Source organism: Panthera pardus, unplaced genomic scaffold (assembly GCF_024362965.1).
Source record: "Panthera pardus isolate Hobbes unplaced genomic scaffold, ASM2436296v1 HiC_scaffold_24, whole genome shotgun sequence".
NCBI lineage: Eukaryota > Metazoa > Chordata > Mammalia > Carnivora > Felidae > Panthera > Panthera pardus.
In genome coordinates, this window is record NW_026526810.1 from 7,632,728 (window position 1) to 7,652,214 (window position 19,487).

Genomic DNA, 19,487 nt, shown 5'->3' on the forward strand with positions numbered 1-19,487 from the left:
TTATCCACACTAATAAAATGATTTACCCTTCTCTCTGCGCTCTTCTCACAGAGGAAAATCGTTCGAGCCCCGGCTACTTGTGTGTGATCAGTAAATATTTAGTGCGGTGACATCCTCAGCTAGTCTTCGGATCGATTCGGGGACCACCGGGAGGTGCACACGGTCCGGGCGGGGCCGCGCCAAGCCCGCCGAGGGGGCTGCTCCCGCCCTCGCCGCCGGCCGCTGATTTACGGCCTCGGCAACCAGCAAAAGGGGGCGAAAGCGCGCCTGGAAAATTGGCTTTTCAACCTTTTTACTTTTGACATTCAGCCACCTCCCCAGGCTCTAATTCTCGCCTCTGCTCCTGCCCACCCCGCGCCGCGCCCGACCAAGGGCGCCCTGTGCGCCCCGCGCCACCCTGCCCGCGGCAGCGCGCTGCGCTCGCGCCCCCGCGGCCCGGGGACCACCTATCACAACCCTGCGCCGCGACGCGGGGAGGCCCAGGCCCCTGCTCTGGGGGTCTTCGCCTTCGTGGTGAGGTGCACTCTGCCCGCCCACACCTCAGAGGCTGGCGAGAGGGTGGAGAGGCCCAGATCTCCATTCGCCCAAGGAGCCAGTCTCCTCGCTACCTTTTCTCCGACCCTCGGTCATTTCCCCCATTCCTGCGCCTGGTCCTCGACGCCCTTCGGGCCGGATGGCGTCGAGTGGGAACTTTACTTTCCCCGCAGAGGAGCTCCCGTTTCCTTAGAAGCGAAAAAGCGCTGAGCTTGGATGTGCTGGGAAGGGGGCCTCCTACCCTGATCTTGACTGCCGCAGGGCTGCGGCCGCCGCAGTGGCAGTGTCCGCGTCCCCTTGGCCCTCCCAGCCTCCCCTGGGCGCACGCTCTCATTGCAAGGCCGAGCCCTGGACCCGGACACCGGGCGATGGGCCCGACCTGGCACGGGGCACGGCACTCTCTCGCCACCCCCCCCCCACCCCCGCCACTCCTGCGGGACCTGCCACCTCAGCCGACTACATTGTCCGTCCGAGTAAGGAGACGGGAGGGCTACTAACGCCCTGGGTTCCACCTCTCTTCGGCCGGGGTCGGGGGCTCGGGCCTGACCACCTGTTAGCGGGCCTGCTCTCCTCTCACCTGAGGCCCGGGCCTCTGCAGTTCCCTCGGGCCCAGCGAGGAAGGCAAAGGCGACCTTGCTGGGTTCGCGCACCCCTCCCCAACGCTAGCGCCCTCTCCTTTGTCCTACGCATGATTTTCTAAACTGCCTTATCTGCAGACTATATCTTTATACTAATGCATACTTAATTGGTCCGTCTTGACTGTCCATATAAAACAATTTAATTAGGGTGCTTTCTTGCTTTGGAGAGCAAAGAAAAAAAAAATCTGCCCACTGCTTATTGTATTTAGCACCAATACAGGCAGAAAATGTAGCACAAGTTTTTGGTTGAAAGAGCACCTCTGTGCCCATTGAAGGGCGTTGATCCGAAAAGACAGAAAGGACAAGTAAAATCGATTTGAAGCGACCCTCTCTGTCCCTTTCACACCATTCAGAAACTCCATTCCTTCTAAGACAAAGACCAGCGCCTTGGGAATTCTCAGGGAAAAAGAGGACTCCAGTCCCACAAGCCTAGGGCACTTTTTAAAAAATCCTTAATATTGCACTTAAAACCGGCCCTCGGTTCTGTGCCCCCCACTTGTGGGTTTCACAGACACCCCCTCGGAAGCGTCAGGCAGTATGGCTGGCCACACCACCCACCCCCCACCTCTCCCTAGCTCGGCCTTCTGGCCAGGCCAGACAAGCCTTTTAGGGTTAGTGCAGCCCTCACCTTTGACCCCCAAGATCGGAGTGGCTGTCACGCTCCAGAGTGCAGAGTTACAACTCAGGCCAAAGTTAAAACAAAACAAAACAAAAAACATTTCTCTGCTCCCAAACCGGTTCTGGTTCCGCCGCCTGAGCCACCTTGCCCAATAACCCCTTCCACACTCAACTTTTTTTTTTTCCCCCCTTCTCTTGCCATGAACTGCCCTAGCCATCTCTGAAAGAAGGAACTTAAGATGCCAGGGCAGCGTGGCTGGGTTGCGGTGAGTTGTCCTCCATTAGGAACCAGAATGCCAGGTTACCCGACAGGCGCCCAGGCTGGGGACGGCGGTCATCGATCAGACCTGGCAGGGAAGGGAGGAGGGAGAAATGAAGAGAAGAGGGCAGGGGAGAGGAGAGGCTGGGCAGTGATCACCTTCACCTGCCCTGAGCCCAGCCCCCCCACCCCCATCTCCTCGCGTTCAACTATCCCCCCCGACCTTCTGCCGGGGTTAAAGGGGGCGGGGGCGGAAGGGAGGGGGCACCCCCTGAGTTACACAAGTGGCCTCCTTCTACAAGAGAATGAGTTCACCACCTCCCCAGAGAAACCTCACCATCCATCCACTCGATATAACTGATGAGACAAACCACAAGGAAAAACTTCTGTAGCCCATATTTATGGTATTAATGAATAGTTAAAAAAAGATTTACACTTCTTATGATCAATATTCTGAGTTATTTCCCTCAAAGTATATAATTACAGTGTCTTCAGAGTTTTCATCATTGTTTGAGGTGGCAAAACCATTTGTAATTTTCATTAGCCAGTAAACATGTAATTAACATTCAGCACTGTGTTTAACTTAATTCCTGTTTAAGACAAGGACAAGAAGCAGCCGAAGAGCGTTAGTTCCATTTGTCAAGTCTGACATACATCTTACCATAACAGTTTCCTAAAATAAAAGATCCGTGTTTCCCCATTATTCTTCTCTTAAAACAAAACAAAACAAAAAAATCCATTAGTTAAAACTGTATTAAACTGCAAGAGGCAGGATAGTTTTTCCTCAATTTTCTCTAGTTACTGTATTCCTGCTTCCTTTTTCCATTTGGGAGGGTGGGTGGAGGGAGGGGGTTAATTAAGCATTCATTATTTGAAGGCTTGAAATTGGGAACCCCTCCCCCCCAAAAGAAATAGGTTTCCTCCTCAGGAAAGTTCTAGAATGGGGACTGGAAAAGGGGGGCACGGCTCTGCAGGGGAGTGGGAAAAATCACTTGGGGGGACATGAGTTAAAAGTAGAAAATGAGGATTCCAACGGATTCCTAGGAAAAATGTTGCCCTCCTGCTTCAAGTTCTATCTTTGATCCAGGGTGAGGGGAGCCTGTCTGCCAGTCTGCTAGGAGGCTGCTTTTTCCCCCTCCTCTCCCACCTCTGTTTTTTTCCAACTTGCTTTAGGATTAGCCTCCATCCCTCTCGACCCCAAACAGTGGAATTTGGCTGTGCCTCGGGTCGTCTTGCTTTGCAATATCGCCTATAGTTGCTGGCGGTTTTCCGCCGAGGCTGAGCCGTTTGCTCCAGCCTCCGACTAAACTCATTAAGTTGGGAGATTTTTTTCAATTGGACGGGTGTTTTTAAAGTCTCGTCTTTCCAGCCCCAAACAAGGTGTAACAACGCACTCTTCCTTCTAAGGAATGAGATGAGAGACAAGGATCACTCCAGACATCTCCTACCTACGGTTTGGGGTTTTTTTTCTTAAAGGCGAGGCTCGCATTCCTCAGCAGCTATGTACAAAGCTCCCTGAAACCTCGTCTCTCTAAAGTTAGTGTGCAGGGCTTTCCAAGGCTGAGAACGCCTAATACATGGGGAAGCACTTCCTTGAGGTGGAAGGTCTCTCCCTTCACCTTTCCTCTTTTTCCCTGCAGGCTAGTGCCTACTTTTTATCAGTTTGCACAATCGCTTAGATAAACACCGAGGAGGAGATTCTCTTTAATTATCAAAGACACATCTTTTCAGGGGGCCAACAAAGCGTTTATTTCACCCGCCAAACTAAAGGAGAGTTATTCCAGTTTAGAAGGAAGATGCAAGCGGTTTGGGACCTTGAACAAGGCAAATATGGTTTTGGTATGTTTACTTACAGTATTTTTTCTCTCTCTCTCTCTCCTTTCTCACTTTTCTCCTTGTGCTGTGTGGGGCTGGGGGTGACTTGGGGCTTTTCAAAAAATCGGTTTGCTAACGTGTCTGAAATGCCTAGGACTGTGGTTTCAGGGGTTTGGGGGGGGGGGGACAGTCAATTCAATGCATTGCCATATTTTATTACATGTGTGTGATAGGGGAGGTGGTGGAGGGGGGAAGAGGGGGGGAAAATACAATTGCAAAGCTGCCAAAATATGATTAAACCGAAGCGTAAAGACTGCCGTGCCTCCCCATCGCCTCGTCCTGTCTCCTCAAACTCCTTTCCTTCCAGAGAGCAAACTAAAAAAGCCAGTCCTATAAGCGTGTTTTTCCAAGCAACAGACGACTCGGTTTTCTAGCAAAGGAGCTGCGAGGCTCGCTCTACGTATCAGCATTTACTGTTCGATTTGCCTCTGCGCTTCATTTTGCAACCTTGTGCAACTGACAGCCAGCCAGGCAGGGAGGGAGGAAAGTCCTGCCCGGCGCCCTCGGCCGCGGCTCGGGGAGGCAAGCGCTCGGTTAAAGCTAGGAGGAGAATCGCAACGAGAAGGGTACTCACCATCGGGCGGGGTGGCGGAACTGGCGTGCGGATTTCAGGCAAACGTTTACCTTTTGGCTGTCTATTGCAACCGCGTCGGGCTGACTTAAGAAGCAATTCTGTGCTCTGTCCAGAACATTCAAGGAACGGTTCCTCATTTTTAAAAAGCCAGCGAGAGAGACGACAGAGACAGAGAAAGAAAAAGAGAGGAGGGGGTGAGGGGGACGCACATAAACCCAGTTCAGGGAGGAAAAAAAAAAAAAAAAAGAAGATCACCTCTCCCCGCCAGTGACTCGGGAAACGCAGCGGTGGCGAGATCCGAGTCCGGTCCAACCAAGCTAGAGCCAATTAATTTTAAATCCTGAAGAATTATTCAGATTAAAATGTACAGAAGTTTCATTCTCGTATGCCTACGTGAGCTCCAAGTCGTTTCCCTTTAAGAGCTCCTTTTCTTTTAAAGTTGAATTTTAGGCAGCGAGGACTCTTACACTAGGGGGCAGACAGATACTGTACTTGCTCCAATGTTAAGCAATTTTTTTCCCTCCCAGCATATGCTCTGATTTAGCACTGTAAATTTTTCAGAGGACCCAACTCTGACAGCCCCTGGTGATTTTCAAAGTACCACAAGCCAGTGGTTAAAAATTGCATTGACTTGGAAGTTCAGAGGGACACAATGGAAACCCCTTTCCCTATTCATGGAGCTCCAGTGTGGTGGAAGAGAAAAAACACACACGAACTAGATTGAGGGAAAGGAGGAATTCAATGAATCCTGGTGGACAGAACTGGTTTCTACCGAGTTCAGAGTTAAACTCGGCATTTGCTGGGGTCTGTATTCATATTGTGATTTCATTTGGGGAGAATGACAGCCATCAGGCCACTTGCTGCAAGAAAATCATATTCCTGGGTGGGTTTGCTTTACTTTTTTTTTTTTTCCACCAGAGTAAAACAAATGTTTTTCCAACTTTCTCCAGCCAAATTAAAGCTTGCCATTCCCCTCATTAAAATAAATTTACATCTGCAATAAAAGACTGGGCTGGATTTTTTTTTTTTTTTGAACAGTAACGACATATTGATATTTCTCTTTTAGTCTTAGAGCTGTTTTATTCAAGGGAAATGAGCATCTCTGAAGAAGGCATTTGAAAATATTCTCCCCTCCTTTTTTTTTTTCTCAGTCTGCAGTCCTTTCTCTTCTTATATGCAGTAAAATTAACTACAATTGATATGGTCATTTATTTATTGTTTTGAATTTCTAATAGCATCCCCATAACTGAATGAATCTAAAATACAGAGTGAAACACGTCTGACTTCATGGGAAGCCTGTGGTCGTGTGCTGTGGCAGGCTCCAGTTTTGTAGGAGGTTGGGAAATTCTTCATTTTAAATCTAAGTCCATCAGAGCAGAGCATACTTCAAACACCAAAAATCTCTAAGTGCCCTGTGGAAGCTGTTGCTTTTCAGAAATTTCCCACTGCATGTCTGTAAAAGGTGATCTTGCTATGGAAGTGTCTGCACTCAAGAGGCAAGATTAAGATTTCCCTACAATCAATTATTCTCTTCTATTAAATTGAGATGGGTATGTCCATTAGATTTCCTGTCTCATCCCAGCCCCACCACATCTCTGCTGAGATTGCCCCTAATCTACTGACATTTGTAGCATTAGGCAATCCCTTGAATCATAGGAGTTGAAAGGGGGGAAAAAAAAAAACCTTTGAAATGATTTCTTTTCCATCCTTCTGTCCTCTTTAAGAGAAAGTGATATTGTGTCTCTAATCAACCTGAAATTCTCAGCCTGCCTTCTCTGTGGCAATCTCATTGTACACCAGGTTTATGATAGTTCAGTGTCCACTGTAGTTGGTTTTTTTTTTTTTTTTTTTTTTACAACTTTCAAATAATCCCAGCACCTGCAGCTTTAGTGAAATACGTGATTTCAGCGGAGAAAGGGTGAGGACTAAGAAGGTTTCAGCAAGGAAGTGTAAAGAGGGTTTCTCCTCTCCTAAAAACTAGCCCCTGTCTGCCTATATCTTCACTTAGTACCTACCTTGTATTCTGCCTGTGGGTAAAGGGTATTTATTGAATGCAAAGAGCACACACCAGCACAGGTCAATCGTATGTGTGGTCTATGGTTGGTTTTTTTTACACCTTTCATCTCGTCCATTTTTTGCACTATCAAGGATGCTTTCCTGGGGTCATTACTTTACTCTTCATATGTGTTCATGTTTCCTGAAACTCAGCGTGGTTGATGTAAAATATTTCAACTGTTCATAAACCTGGTTGGCTTCCAACTTTACAGTTTTTCTTGGGGCAAAATGTGTGCGATGCTGTCAAAATTTTGTTTTCTAAACGTTGAACAATCATAATGAACTTCTCATGATCATACCGAAAGGTGCCTGCCCTGAAATACAGTGTGTTCCGTGGGGCCAACTCTAGATGTGTGATGTTTAAAGCCAAACGCCCTGGAGTTCAGAGACACATCCATGTTGATGATTTTAGCACATTGAAGCAGACTGGCATAGGCTATGAAGTTGTTCTTATTGCAGTGAATCTCTTGAGGTGGCCTGTGGCTTGTGTGTGGTTCCTGTGAGTTGTGCTTGGTATTATTTCCAATCTGGAGCAGAATCGCTGGTCGTGTTTTAATGACTCAATGGATGCCTAAAAGGAACCTGAGGAACAATGAAGTTCGTCCTCAACTGTTCCATGACCTAGAAGCATAGGCGCTGAAGTCTTTGTCTGTGTACATTGACAAATATGCATCTGATACATGTGCGCTTACATGTATGTACAGAGGGTATGCACAGGGGAGGCTAGGAGGCTGGGAGGCTGCCTCCGCTCGTCCATCAGCGGACAGAACGGTCTATTCACCTCTCTCCACGACTGGGTAGTGTGGCAGGACGTTGGCTTGTGAGTTAGCTACAACTAATGAGAGAGGATGAAGTTGAGGAAAATTGATTTTAATTGCGTCATGACAATGAGATGAAGTCTACTTGTGCTTCTCAGCATCCGAGATGTTTCATTTGAGCAATTAAAATGTCAGGCCACATACCTGTGAAATGTTAACCCTGCAAGGAAAAGAGAGATACCAAATGGCTTCTTTCTTTTTTCCCTCTAAAAAGGAAAAAAAAAAAAAAAAAAGTCTATCAAGCCACAAAACCAAGCAAGTGATCAGAGTTGCTTAAGAGAAGGGTCTACCGTCACCCGGATCTGACCAAATGTTTCGTTTGCAAAATGCCTCCAAGCTCGGTTCTCGGCACCTATCCTGACCCCCACCCACTACCCCTCTGCAAAGAAACCGGGGAACTTTTCTCTTTCTCTGGCACTGTGGGCACAAAGATGCGCCGGGAGTCCCGGGTGGTGCGCGAGCGACGGATTTCGTGGCATCGCCAAGTTGCGGGAGGCGAAGTCCTCGATTCCATCCAAAGCCTCTCGCGGAGCCTTTAAGAGGCGTTGTGTGTGCGCGCCGCGCTCCTCTCCCCGCTGGGGCGGAAACCTCCGGTGCGGGGTGCGGAGAGCTCGGGGGCCGCGTGCCCGGGGCCGGCCCGGGCCCATCCCCCGCCCGGCGGTGGTGGCGGCGCGGCCGCCCCCTCCCCGCCCCCCTTGGCCCCCCGCGCGCCCCGCGCCGCGGCCGCGAAGCCGCTCGCGCTAGGACCGGGCTGAGCCCGCGGCCGCCATGGCGGGGCCGCCGCGCTCCGGCCAATGACGACGAGGGGGCGGCGCGCGCGCGCCTGGCCAGGCCAACCCCGGCTGCTGCCTTATAAGGCGCGCCGTCACCATGGCAACGTGCGCTAAGTTGCAGCAGTCGTGTCAAAGTTCACTATATAGAGAGCTCAGTGAGCTGATCGCGGAGAAGCCACTTCTGCCAGCCCCGGCGCCTATAAATCGCATTCCCTCCCGCGCCCCCCTTTTTAGCATATTTGATCACTTTGATTCTCTGTTCTTTTCTCTCCGCGGTGTGTGTGTGCGTGCGCGCGTGTGTGTTTTCTTCTCCTCCTCCTCCTCTCCCCGAGTTGCCTCCTTTCTCCGGGTGCCGTGCTGCCTTTTTTTCCCTTCTTTCATTCTTTCTCTCCGTCTTTTTCTCCCCCCTCTGCGCACGAAGGATGTGCTTCTAGGTGGTGATCTGCCCTCCTCTCTCTCTTTTATCATTTCTCCCCCGCCGCCGGCGAGTTGACTCTTTCCCTATGTGTGTGAGGCGGCGGCGGCAGCAGCAGCAGCAGCGGCTCCGGCGGCGGCAGCAGCGGCAGCAGCGGCTTCAGCGGCGGCGGCGGCGCTAGACGCGGCGGCTCCGGGCCCGACCCGGCGGCTTCGGCGGCGGCGGCGGCGGCTCCGGCGGCGGCGGCGGCCCGGGCGGCCCGCAGGGAGCGGCGAGCGGCCTCCATCCGGCGAAAGCGGGCGGCGGCGGCCAGAGCGAGCGAGGCGCGCGCCGGGCGCCCGTGGCAGGCGGCGGCGGCGGCCCAGCGCCAGGACGACGCCGCGCAGCGCCCGACGCGGACCACTTTCATGCTGATTCCCCCGGACCCGGGCAGCGCTCCGGCCACTCCGCGGGCCGCCGGCCTCCGCCCCGGCCTGCCCGGCTCTCTGGGCGCGCCCGCGACCGGCGCCTCCGCTCTCCCAGTCCTCCTGATTTCGATGGCTTTCCTGAATGGCTGACTGTGGGCTGCCCTGGACTTGGCCCCCGGACAGTCGCCTCTCCTCCTCCTCCTCCTCCTCCTCCTCTTCCTCCTCCTCTTCCTCCTCCTACTCCAACTCCTCGGCGCACCAGCTCTGAGAGCGAGAGAGTGAACGAGAGAGGGAGGGAGAGAGTGAGAGCGAGCGAGATCTTTGGAGAGATTTTTTTTTTTTTTTTTTTTTTGCCTCCTACTTCTGTCTTGAAGCCAGACAATCGACTTGCAGCTCTCCCTCCCCTCCCTCTCTCTCCACGTTCTGCTCCCACTCTCTCTCCCCTGGCCCCTTCCCCTCCCCTCCGGGCCGAAAGCCCCCCGAAACCAACAAAGCTGAGCCGAGGGAAACAAACAAAACAAACACACCGGGCCAGACAAGCAATCGACAAAACTTTGCAAAAGCAGAAACAAAAAAGGAAAAACTAACCAACCTCAACCAACCAGCCCCCGAGCCACCCGGGGCGCCCTCCCGCGCCCTCTCGCACCCTCGCACACACAAAAGGCGGCGCGCCGGAGCCCGAGACCCGGGAGCCGCCGCCGCCCGCAGCCAGGGGAGCAGGAAGTCCGGACGCGGCCCCCATAGATATGGCAATGGTAGTCAGCACGTGGCGCGACCCCCAGGACGAGGTGCCCGGCTCGCAGGGCAGCCAGGCCTCGCAGGCGCCGCCTGTGCCCGGCCCGCCGCCCGGCGCCCCGCACACGCCACAGACGCCGGGCCAAGGGGGCCCGGCCAGCACGCCGGCCCAGACGGCGGCCGGTGGCCAGGGCGGCCCTGGCGGCCCCGGCGGCGACAAACAGCAGCAGCAGCAGCACATCGAGTGCGTGGTGTGCGGGGACAAGTCGAGCGGCAAGCACTACGGCCAGTTCACGTGCGAGGGCTGCAAGAGCTTCTTCAAGCGCAGCGTGCGGAGGAACCTGAGCTACACGTGCCGCGCCAACCGGAACTGTCCCATCGACCAGCACCACCGCAACCAGTGCCAGTACTGCCGCCTCAAAAAGTGCCTCAAAGTGGGCATGAGACGGGAAGGTATCGGCCTCTCATTTCTCCCCCCCACCCTCGCCTGGGGTCCCGGGGCCCTGGGTGCGTTTGGCTAGCCTGCTCTGGGTAAGGACGCAGAAGCCCCAAGCTCTTCTCTTCGTATTGCAGCTGAAAGGGGTTTTATACTAGAAGCAAGTTCTGCACTGGAACCCAGACCCCCCAAATCCGCATGCTTTGGCCGACTGATTTCCTCCTCTACTTTCTCTTCGGGCTGTTTCATTTTCTTTGCATTGATTGCGAGTTCATTCGAGTTCGCCTTTCTGCGAGGGATGGGGTGTTGTCTGTTGTTGTTTTAAAAGCCTGGTTTACTTCTCCGTCTTTCCTCTCGATTTCTCCCTCTCTCCCCCTTGTTTTTCCTGCATGTTCAACATATGTCCCTCCTCCCCACCCCTTTCCCCAGCCCCCACCCTCTCAAAAAAAAAAAAAAAAACCAACCTGAGATTGTACTTTTGTACAGGAGGTTCAAATTACAAATGGCAATTTTATGCACTTCGCCGTATTAACGCTGCCGCCCGGGCAGCGCTCATGTGACCCTCCGTGGATTAACATTCTGCTAAAAAAAAAAAAAATACCTCTGTTTTCTTTTTTCCTTTCACTTTTGAAAGGAGGAGAGCGCGATAGGAGTAGGGACGGGTGGGCGAGGGGCCCTCGGCGGCTGCTTTCGCTCTGCGCGAGTTGGGTCTTTGTGATATGAAATTCGCCGAGCGCCGCGAGCTGTGCTCGGCCAATGGCGCGCTCGGCGCCGGGCGCGGGCTCCGGGCTTGGGCGAGCGAACGCCGGGCTTTCTTTGTGTTTCTGCGAGAGCGACTCTCCCGGTCCGGCGTCAGATAACAGCCTGAGCCCGAGCCTCGCCAGCTTTCCCCGGCCGTCTCGGGCCCTACCCGGGCTGCGCCGGCGCCGGCCGCCTGCTCCCCGCCTCTCCCCGGCTTCCTCTCGCCTCGGCCGGCCTCTCTCTCCGCCCTCTCCCTCCGTCTCTCTTTCTTCGAGCACACTGATCAGGCTGCCGCCAGACCTCGGCTCTCTGCTCTTCTCTCACCGGGGGGCTCCCCGCCGGGCTGGGGCTGGGGCTGCCGGGTTGGGGGGAGAGTCGTGGCACGGTGGCCGCAGGCCGTCTGGGGTGAACCCTTGTGTCTTTTGCAAAAGCGTCTCACCCTCCCCCCCAGACTCGCCCCTCCCGCTCCCTCTCCTCCAATCAATAAGAAATATCAGCTGTTTAGCAGTAAAGAAGAAAGATGCCCCCAGAATGCTCCATCCCGCCCACAGTGCCGGGGACCCCGAGGCAAAGCGGCCAATTCTGGGTCCTCGGCGGCCCAGCCCCGAGCGGGCCTCGGAGGCAAGTGTGCCGCTCTGGCCGCCAGAGCTTGCCTGGGTGGTGGCTTGAGTGGAGTGCTGCCGGGCTCCCGGCGACTTCCAGGTCTGTGGCCCTGGCGCGCTGGCGAGAGGGGCAGGCCTGCCTGTTCGGGCGCGGTGCGGGCTCTGGGTCAGGCGGGGGTCGGGCTGGGGCAGACCCTGCCGGGGGAGCTGGGCGACCGACGAGGCTGGTCATTAACGGCGGGGTGTCTCCTTTCCTCCCCGCAGCGGTGCAGAGGGGCAGGATGCCGCCCACCCAGCCAACCCACGGGCAGTTTGCGCTGACCAACGGGGACCCTCTCAACTGCCACTCGTACCTGTCCGGATATATTTCTCTGCTGCTGCGCGCCGAGCCCTACCCCACGTCGCGCTTCGGCAGCCAGTGCATGCAGCCCAACAACATCATGGGCATCGAGAACATTTGCGAACTGGCCGCGCGGATGCTCTTCAGCGCCGTCGAGTGGGCCCGGAACATCCCCTTCTTCCCTGACCTGCAGATCACCGACCAGGTGGCCCTGCTTCGCCTCACCTGGAGCGAGCTGTTCGTGCTGAACGCGGCACAGTGCTCCATGCCTCTCCACGTCGCCCCGCTCCTGGCCGCCGCTGGCCTACACGCCTCACCCATGTCCGCCGACCGAGTGGTCGCCTTTATGGACCACATACGGATCTTCCAAGAGCAAGTGGAGAAGCTCAAAGCGCTGCACGTCGACTCCGCCGAGTACAGCTGTCTCAAGGCCATAGTCCTGTTCACCTCAGGTAGGAAGGAGCCCTGCCCTCTCATGCCCAAGGACTCCTAGCTCCGAGTTAGGGCCCAGAGAACTTGGGAGTCCCCAGAGTGAGCCCAGCCTCCCCCTGGAAAGGCCAGCCTGTTGAGGGCAACCTGGAGTGGGGACTTTGTAGAGCTGCTGGGCCTCGCCAGGCCTGTCCTGGGGACAAGAGAGGAAGGCTGGGGCTTCGGGAAGGTCCCTTAGGGCACATGCTCTCAAAATGGGCCACGGGGAAGCCTCTCAAGCCTGCCAGACTGGCATGCGTGTTCCTGTGCCCTCCCTTGGCCCAGGCCTCCTGGGCTGGCTGGTCCTGTGCAGCCTCCTCTGCCCCAGGGCGCTCTCTCTGTCACCCTGACTGAGTCTCCAGGAGATGCCTCTGGGCCCTGCAGCTGCCCTGGCATCATCTCTGCAGGGGAAAAGTTTGCCCCTGCAGGGGAAAAGTTTGCCTGCTAACTCAGTGGGAGCTGGAGCTCCAGGCAAACCCAACCTGAGGGCAGCAGTTTTCAAAATCATATTCTTATTAAAACAATGCAGACTGCCAGGAGAGGAGGAAGGCTGTCAGGAAGGGGGCAAGAGGAAGAAAGGGGGCATCATAACTGTCCAGGATGTCTGCAAGGGGTTGATGACTCTGGCCTCTAGCTTGATCTGCCCAGGCAAACACTTCAGACAATTTTCAGACAACCCAAAATGTATGCCAACTTGGGCTGGGTATGAATGTTGCCAGAGATATAAAACCATCATTGACTGCGTTATGAAATCTAATTAGTTTGTATGTAGTTTAACCTGTGTGAGTAATAGATCTAATATTAATTAACTCTTGAGGCCAAATGATTTCTGAAGGTGTCTGGCTTTCCACTTTGGGCCACACCTGAGCCTTTTGGCTGCCTTCAGGCTGAGTTCAGCACATCCCAGGTGGGTGGAAATCACCCCCTCTCCATTCTCTTTCTAAGTTGTCAGCTGATCCCTTTGTCATGGCTGAGAGGGGGGGAAAGAGGTTCCCAATTAAGAATTACAAACATTTGGACGTTTGTGGGGCTTGGAACCTAGGAACTGCAGTTTTTTACAGCTTGTAACCAGGACACTCGGAGAGCTGGGTAGTTCTCGTGGCAGACAAAAAGATTCACAGACTCTTCCTTATTGTTTGAAGGAAATCTGGGGACCCAAGTCATTAGCTCAATCGATTGCAGGTTCTGAGTCCTTAACCCACTGTCTGTTATACGCTGCTGGTTTGTTTTTTTTTTTTTTTAACACATAACCTCCCCCCACAGCCACCCCAAATTCTGCCTTTGAAAGTCCTTAGGTAATCAATTAAAGGGCAGTGTCTGGGCAAGGAAGAGCTGTATAGAGAGGCTTGGATCTGGAGTATTTTTCTCAGGGGAACTGTCATAACTAGAACATTTGCCTGATGCAAATGTACAGGCAGGATATTCCCCTAACCCCATAGCCCCCTTCACCCCCAGCCCACAACCCTCCACCCAGCCAAGGATCCCAGACGTCGGGGGGGTGTTGTTAATTTCTCCATATCATTGTTAGCTCTTAGCCTTACCCTTGGTCTCTTCAAGGAAAGAAATGCCTGATACTGTCGTAAGAGTTTAATTTATTACTATTTGCAAAATGCAGAGGCCTGTGTGGAGAATGCAGATCGCCTCACAAAGAGATAAAGGTCCCTCTTATCTGATTCGTAGGGAGACACACAGTGTACCCATGCAAAGGGAGGGAGTCCAATGCAGACAGATCTTTTAATTCCTGACCACAGACACCTATGCATTCTTTACATGCAGAGTCCCTGGATACACACATGAGAAAATTACATGTGTCTTCTGGTTCTGGGGGCTGGAGGTAGTGGCGGCTGTTTTCAAGTATCTGTTTTAAGGATTCACAGTATGCATGTGTTAGCCCCAAGTCTTGTCTGGGGCGCCCAAAAAGGTCAGGTCACAACCTGCGCCGCCTTCACTGAGAAGCCTCTCATTTCAAAGACACTTATTGTATTTCCACATACCCCAAAGAGAAAAGTGTTTTCCTGAAGATAACAGGGAGGGGTTTCTTCTGGGAGGGAAGTGGGTTTTAAAATAAATAAATAAATAAATAAATAAATAAATAAATAAATAAAGGGGGGTAGGAGAAAAAAGGAGAGAGAAGAAAAGGGGGGAAAAGAAACAGCTCAAATGAACAGAGAGATCACAGTTTGCATGGCTGCCCTTCAATAGGGCTAAACTGACAAGATCAGTTTTAAAGGGCCACTTAAATCAGTTTCAAAGACTGGAGAAAAATGAGTCGCCCTCTTTGGGGAGAATCTGAGGCTGGGTCGTGGACGCCATTACTAGAGGCTGGGCCAGGTTGTGGCCCTCCTCTCCCACCACCACCCCCACCCCCCCCCCCCAATATATAATTATAAGCCAAACTCTTATTTACAGAGGAGGAGGGGGAGGAGCACTGGCTGTTTTGGTTTCATCTGTTTGTCTGTCCGTCAACTGACTTGAGCCAGATTCACCCAGTGCACTTTGCTTGGGCCTCCCAGGGACCAAGCCTGAGTTCTGGTGGCGTGAAAGCCTGCGGTGCACTGAGCTGTGTTTTACTTTAAAGCAAATACCCCCAGGACCATCTCGTGCTCTCCAACCCCCCCCCCCTCCCCTCCATCCAAGTTTTCAGTATACTGGCATTTGCTCCAACTCCGGTTGGGGCAGTTTGACAAAGCACACACCTCATGTGACCCATTTCAAACCTCTTAATCTGATGACTGAATCCTTCTTCTTCTTCTCCTTCTCCTTCTTCTTCTTTTTTTTTTTGTTTTAAACTTTCTTCCAGATGCCTGTGGTCTCTCTGATGTAGCCCATGTGGAAAGCTTGCAGGAAAAGTCCCAGTGTGCTTTGGAAGAGTACGTTAGGAGCCAGTACCCCAACCAACCAACGCGATTCGGAAAGCTTTTGCTTCGCCTCCCTTCCCTCCGCACGGTCTCCTCCTCAGTCATAGAGCAATTGTTTTTCGTCCGTTTGGTAGGTAAAACCCCCATCGAAACCCTCATCCGGGATATGTTACTGTCCGGCAGCAGTTTTAACTGGCCGTATATGGCAATTCAATAAATAAGAAATCAAAATAAGAAGGGGGAGTGAAACAGAGAGAAAGAAAAGGCAAAAGACTGGTTTGTTTGCTTAAATTCCTTCTGTTAAGAAAGGATATAAAAGGATGTTACAAGTTTGCTAAAAGAAGAGAGGGGAAGAATTTAATGGACTGTGAATTTCAAAAAAAAAAAAAAAGACTGTCAAATGAACTTTTACAGAATGCATTAAAAAAAAAAAACTCCTGTGTCGGTCAGAACAACTTGCTACTTATCATTTTTGTATAAAAAGGAAATTAGTCTTTTTCTTTTTTTGGTAAATTTTTGAAAAATATTGCTAAAAGTGCATTTAAGGAGATTGGGAGAAAATTAGCAGAATGGAGAAAGTAAGTCTTTTTTTTTTTTTTCCAAATTATTAATTGTCCTGTGTCTATGTACCTCTAGCTGTTCTTTTTTGTACTTTTCTGGTTCCAAACCAGTTTATTCTGTGGTTCTATAATAAGTTTTGATATAATCTTGGCTTCTTAAAAACTGTGTATCCTTAAACTATATGTTCTGCAAGAATTAAAACTGAGTCCATGAAAATACCATAGGAAGACATAAAACTTTAAAAGGCAACTCAAAGGTGATGGAAACGCACTTACAAGTGGTGACCAAAAATTTTAGGTGAAGTTGAGCACTCTTTAATTTGAGAACTGGAGGAACCACACACAACACTTAACTTCCCCTACCCTGCCCCCCCCCAAAAAAAAGACACCATGACAAACCTAGCTTTTTAAAAATATTTTAAGAAAGAGAATGAACTGTGGAATTTATTGGCAGCCAAGGAATGTGTCCAAGACACGTGCTGAGGTTTTGAATAAAAAGTGAACTTTTGTAATTTGAATTGGGTCCCGCTTAGTTCTTGAATTGTTATGAAAATCCTATATCTGTTTGTATATTTGCAAACCCTTTGTATTATAATTGTTGATATTTTCCCTTTTTAAAAAATACCATTGAAATCAGCATGACAAAATAACACTGTTGGCACTTATAGGTAACGTGATTGATTCAGTATCTTAGAGTTTACAGTTTGTGTTTTAAAAAAAAAACTGAAGGTTTTTTTTTTTTAAGTGCAACATTTCTGTATACTGTAAAAGTTATAATAACTGAACTGTTTGGTCGAGTCTTTGTGTGTTATATTCCAAGGAAAATTGAAAGTATTCAGAAATTAAAATATTATTTGATATCTGAAATCTGTTTGGCTGTCCCCACTCACTGTCTTTCCATCGAGAAGAGCCCCTGTGAGCTCTCGCTGAGCCGGGCTGGGGGCTTTCATGTGTTTACTCCCCTCAGTTTGTTCAAAGGTGGACTAGTGTATTTATTTGCCTGTTTAATTTGGGTGTGTGTGGGGGGGGAGAAGCTGAAGTTAATGGTTTATCTATGGTTTAGGAAGTGCCATACTGATATAGTAAACCACCCCCATTCACCTAATCCTCCTTTTAATTAAAAATGGATTTTCCAGGAAAAAAAAAAAAGGCCCTTATATTTGTCACACTTAAGTGCCTGCTTAGGGAAGGTATTGTGGAAAGTATTAGAAATCTTGAGATCAGTATCTATTTTATGATCAGAAAAAAATACTGTTTTGTACATTTCTGACAGTTCAGCAAAAGACAGTTCTAGCAAGCTAATCACAGCATTGTAAATAGAGGGCAGTTGTTTGCAGTGAGTTTTTCCTTAAGTAGGTGTGATTTTTTAAAAATACTCTGTGGTTCTCATCTAGCTTGGTTGTTGAGAGGATTTCAAATTCAGTGATATAGCTTATAGTGCTGAAGGGTCTGTTGTTAGTGTATATATGATAACTTGCCGCTGGCCTGTCTTTCCCCTCCCCCCCCTTTACGTTCATTCTGTGAGAGCATGACCACAGGTCAAGGGAGTCTTTTCCACTGGAGTTATGTACATAAAAACACATCGACATTTTGACATTTCGGATTGTGTAGATACAATCTGTACTGCTCTTGGGATCCTTTGTCCTTAGAAGCCAAATTAAGAAAAAGAAGAGAAAGAAAGAAGGAAGGAAACTTTACAGGGTGTGCTGATTTGGAAGTAGTGACTATTTTGTTTTGGAGGTTTTTTATTTTTTCCTCTTTCTCTTTTCCTGGTTTGGAGGAAGCTCAGTGTGTGGGAGCTTGCAATTTTGTTCTTATTGAGGCTTTCCAGCACCACCCCCCACCATACTTCCCCATGTTGTGGTTCAATTTTAAAAGCGGGTGGGTAGGGCAGGTGGAAGAAAGGGGATCATTTTGTAAAGTGTATTAAACTTTGATACTCAGTTCCAGTCAATACATGTAGACCAGAAAAATCTGTCTGATGTGTGCATTTGAGCAGAGTTCTCCAGCTGACCCTCAGCTTCTTTCTGTAGATATATACATCCAGAAATACAAGTACGTTCTTAGGGCAGAATATCGCTGACCTTTTTAGCTCCAGGTTTGTCGGTTGCTGTTTATTTTCTCCTCTTGCAAGTGCTATCCATGTGAGTGTGTGAAGTTTCTCTAATAAGTAAAACACAGGCCCTTTTCCTTGTTTGTTTTGTGTTAGTTTATTGTAAACAGCCATTTGTTGTAAATTATTATTGGCATTAAATTATAATTTATGATTTTCAAAGCAAAAGCCAGTCCCTGTTTTATTATGCTTTAAGCATGTGTTCTAGTCATTGGAAATCTCTCTCTCACTCTTAAGTTTCAGCAAGGAGCTTGGGGGTCTGCGAGGCAGAAAAACAGGACCCAAAATTTTTCAAACGGGTTAAAACAAAACCCCTTGTATATGTTTAGAGTGGCCGGAGGAGGATCTGTTTAGAGTCTTGAGTTTGGTTTAAGTTTATTGCATTTAAAGAAAGTTTTTCTTTTCACGCTGAGTTAGAACAAAAGATCTTTGCTGCAACTGAACTGGACAAAAGACGAGGGCTGGGACCCAGCGAGTGCGTTCTGTGTGAAATTGACGAGATCTTTAAAAAAGCTGCTAAACATGGCGACTCTTTCCCTTTAAGTGTCTCTTTTTCCTTGCTGGTTTCTTTTTCTTTTTTTTTTTTTTTCTCCTCCATCTGATCTGAGCTCGCTTTATTTCTTTTCCCAACCCGCTCCCCCTCCTCCTCTTGGCGCTCGGGGGTGTGAGAGAACCCAGTTAGACGCGAAATGCAACAATAGTCCGAGGAGAGAGAGAGAGGGGCGATCGCTGCTTCTCGCCACTTTCAAACAAACCTGGGGGAAAGACTGAGCTGGGGGTGGTGGTGGGAGGCGGGGGGGGGGGGGGGGGGGGAGGGGGGGGGGGAGGATCGTAGCCCGTTCGCTCGGCTCGCGGTCGCCCTGCCTCGGCCTTGCAGCGTTAGTTCTCTCTCTGGGCCGCGAGGGGCTGGGGCTCAAAGTTAGCGGGCGATGTCCGGGGCTGGTTCCGCGGAGACGCCTGGGTTCGCATCCGGCCGGCGTGCAGGGACGGGGGCCTGGAGTTGGCAGCAGCTGCGGAAAAGTGCCTGCCCCCCCCCCAGCCCCCGCCCCCCACTTACGTGCGGCGGAATTCCGCCAGCGCCCCGGGAAAGTCCGGGGTGCCGGGCGCGCGGAGCTGCACTCCCTGGATGTGCACGAAGCGGCGGCAGGCGGGGGGCGGGGGCGGGGGGCGGTCAGGGGGAGCTCGAGCGTGTGAAACTCTGCCTCGAAGCTCGCTTTTGACTTGGTCCTATGAGCTGAGCCAACATGGCGTCTCCCATTGCACCGCGAGCGCCGGGCTGCCAGGCACGGCAGGGCCGGGTAATAGAAAACACATTGGTTACCAAAAAAGAAAAAAAAAAAAAAAAAAGAGGTGGGGGGGGGCGACCAAAGACCATTGCATCTGCAGGCAGAAAACCCTCTTTTAAACTCTTGCTGGCGAGTGAGTGCGGCCCTCGATTGTTCTGTAATTAGAGCAGCAGAATTCGTAGGGGAAAGATTGGTAACGCAGTGTCCCCTTCTCCCTTCGCTCCCCTCCCCCCTTGTAATTAGAGTTTATTTCATGTCTCCCCTCCCAACAAGAGCCAAATTAGAAAAAGCAAAAGTCTCTTATCCTCAAAGCATCTTAAATGTCTGAATGGTATAGGGGGAGGGGAGAGGCCAGTATTTACAGACCTGGTCAGCGCTCGCG

At 51.0% G+C, this 19,487-nt stretch overlaps 1 protein-coding gene across 3 annotated transcripts; it reads left to right on the plus strand.

The window, feature by feature from the left end:
* The first annotated feature begins 3,100 nt into the window (after window positions 1–3,100).
* Window positions 3,101–17,987, plus strand: NR2F2 (nuclear receptor subfamily 2 group F member 2). 3 transcript variants are annotated; one of them, XM_019460147.2, is made up of 3 exons: window positions 3,101–3,888; window positions 11,745–12,272; window positions 15,089–17,987. In XM_019460147.2, the coding sequence occupies exons 1-3, from the start codon at window positions 3,846–3,848 to the stop codon at window positions 15,361–15,363; spliced, it is 846 nt and encodes a 281-aa protein (XP_019315692.1). In that variant the 5' UTR covers window positions 3,101–3,845; the 3' UTR covers window positions 15,364–17,987. The 3 variants fall into 3 exon arrangements, with proteins under 3 accessions (XP_019315692.1, XP_019315691.1, XP_019315693.1); XM_019460146.2 differs by lacking the exon at window positions 3,101–3,888 and adding an exon at window positions 8,976–10,154; XM_019460148.2 differs by lacking the exon at window positions 3,101–3,888 and adding an exon at window positions 11,063–11,580.
* Window positions 17,988–19,487: the final 1,500 nt, after the last annotated feature.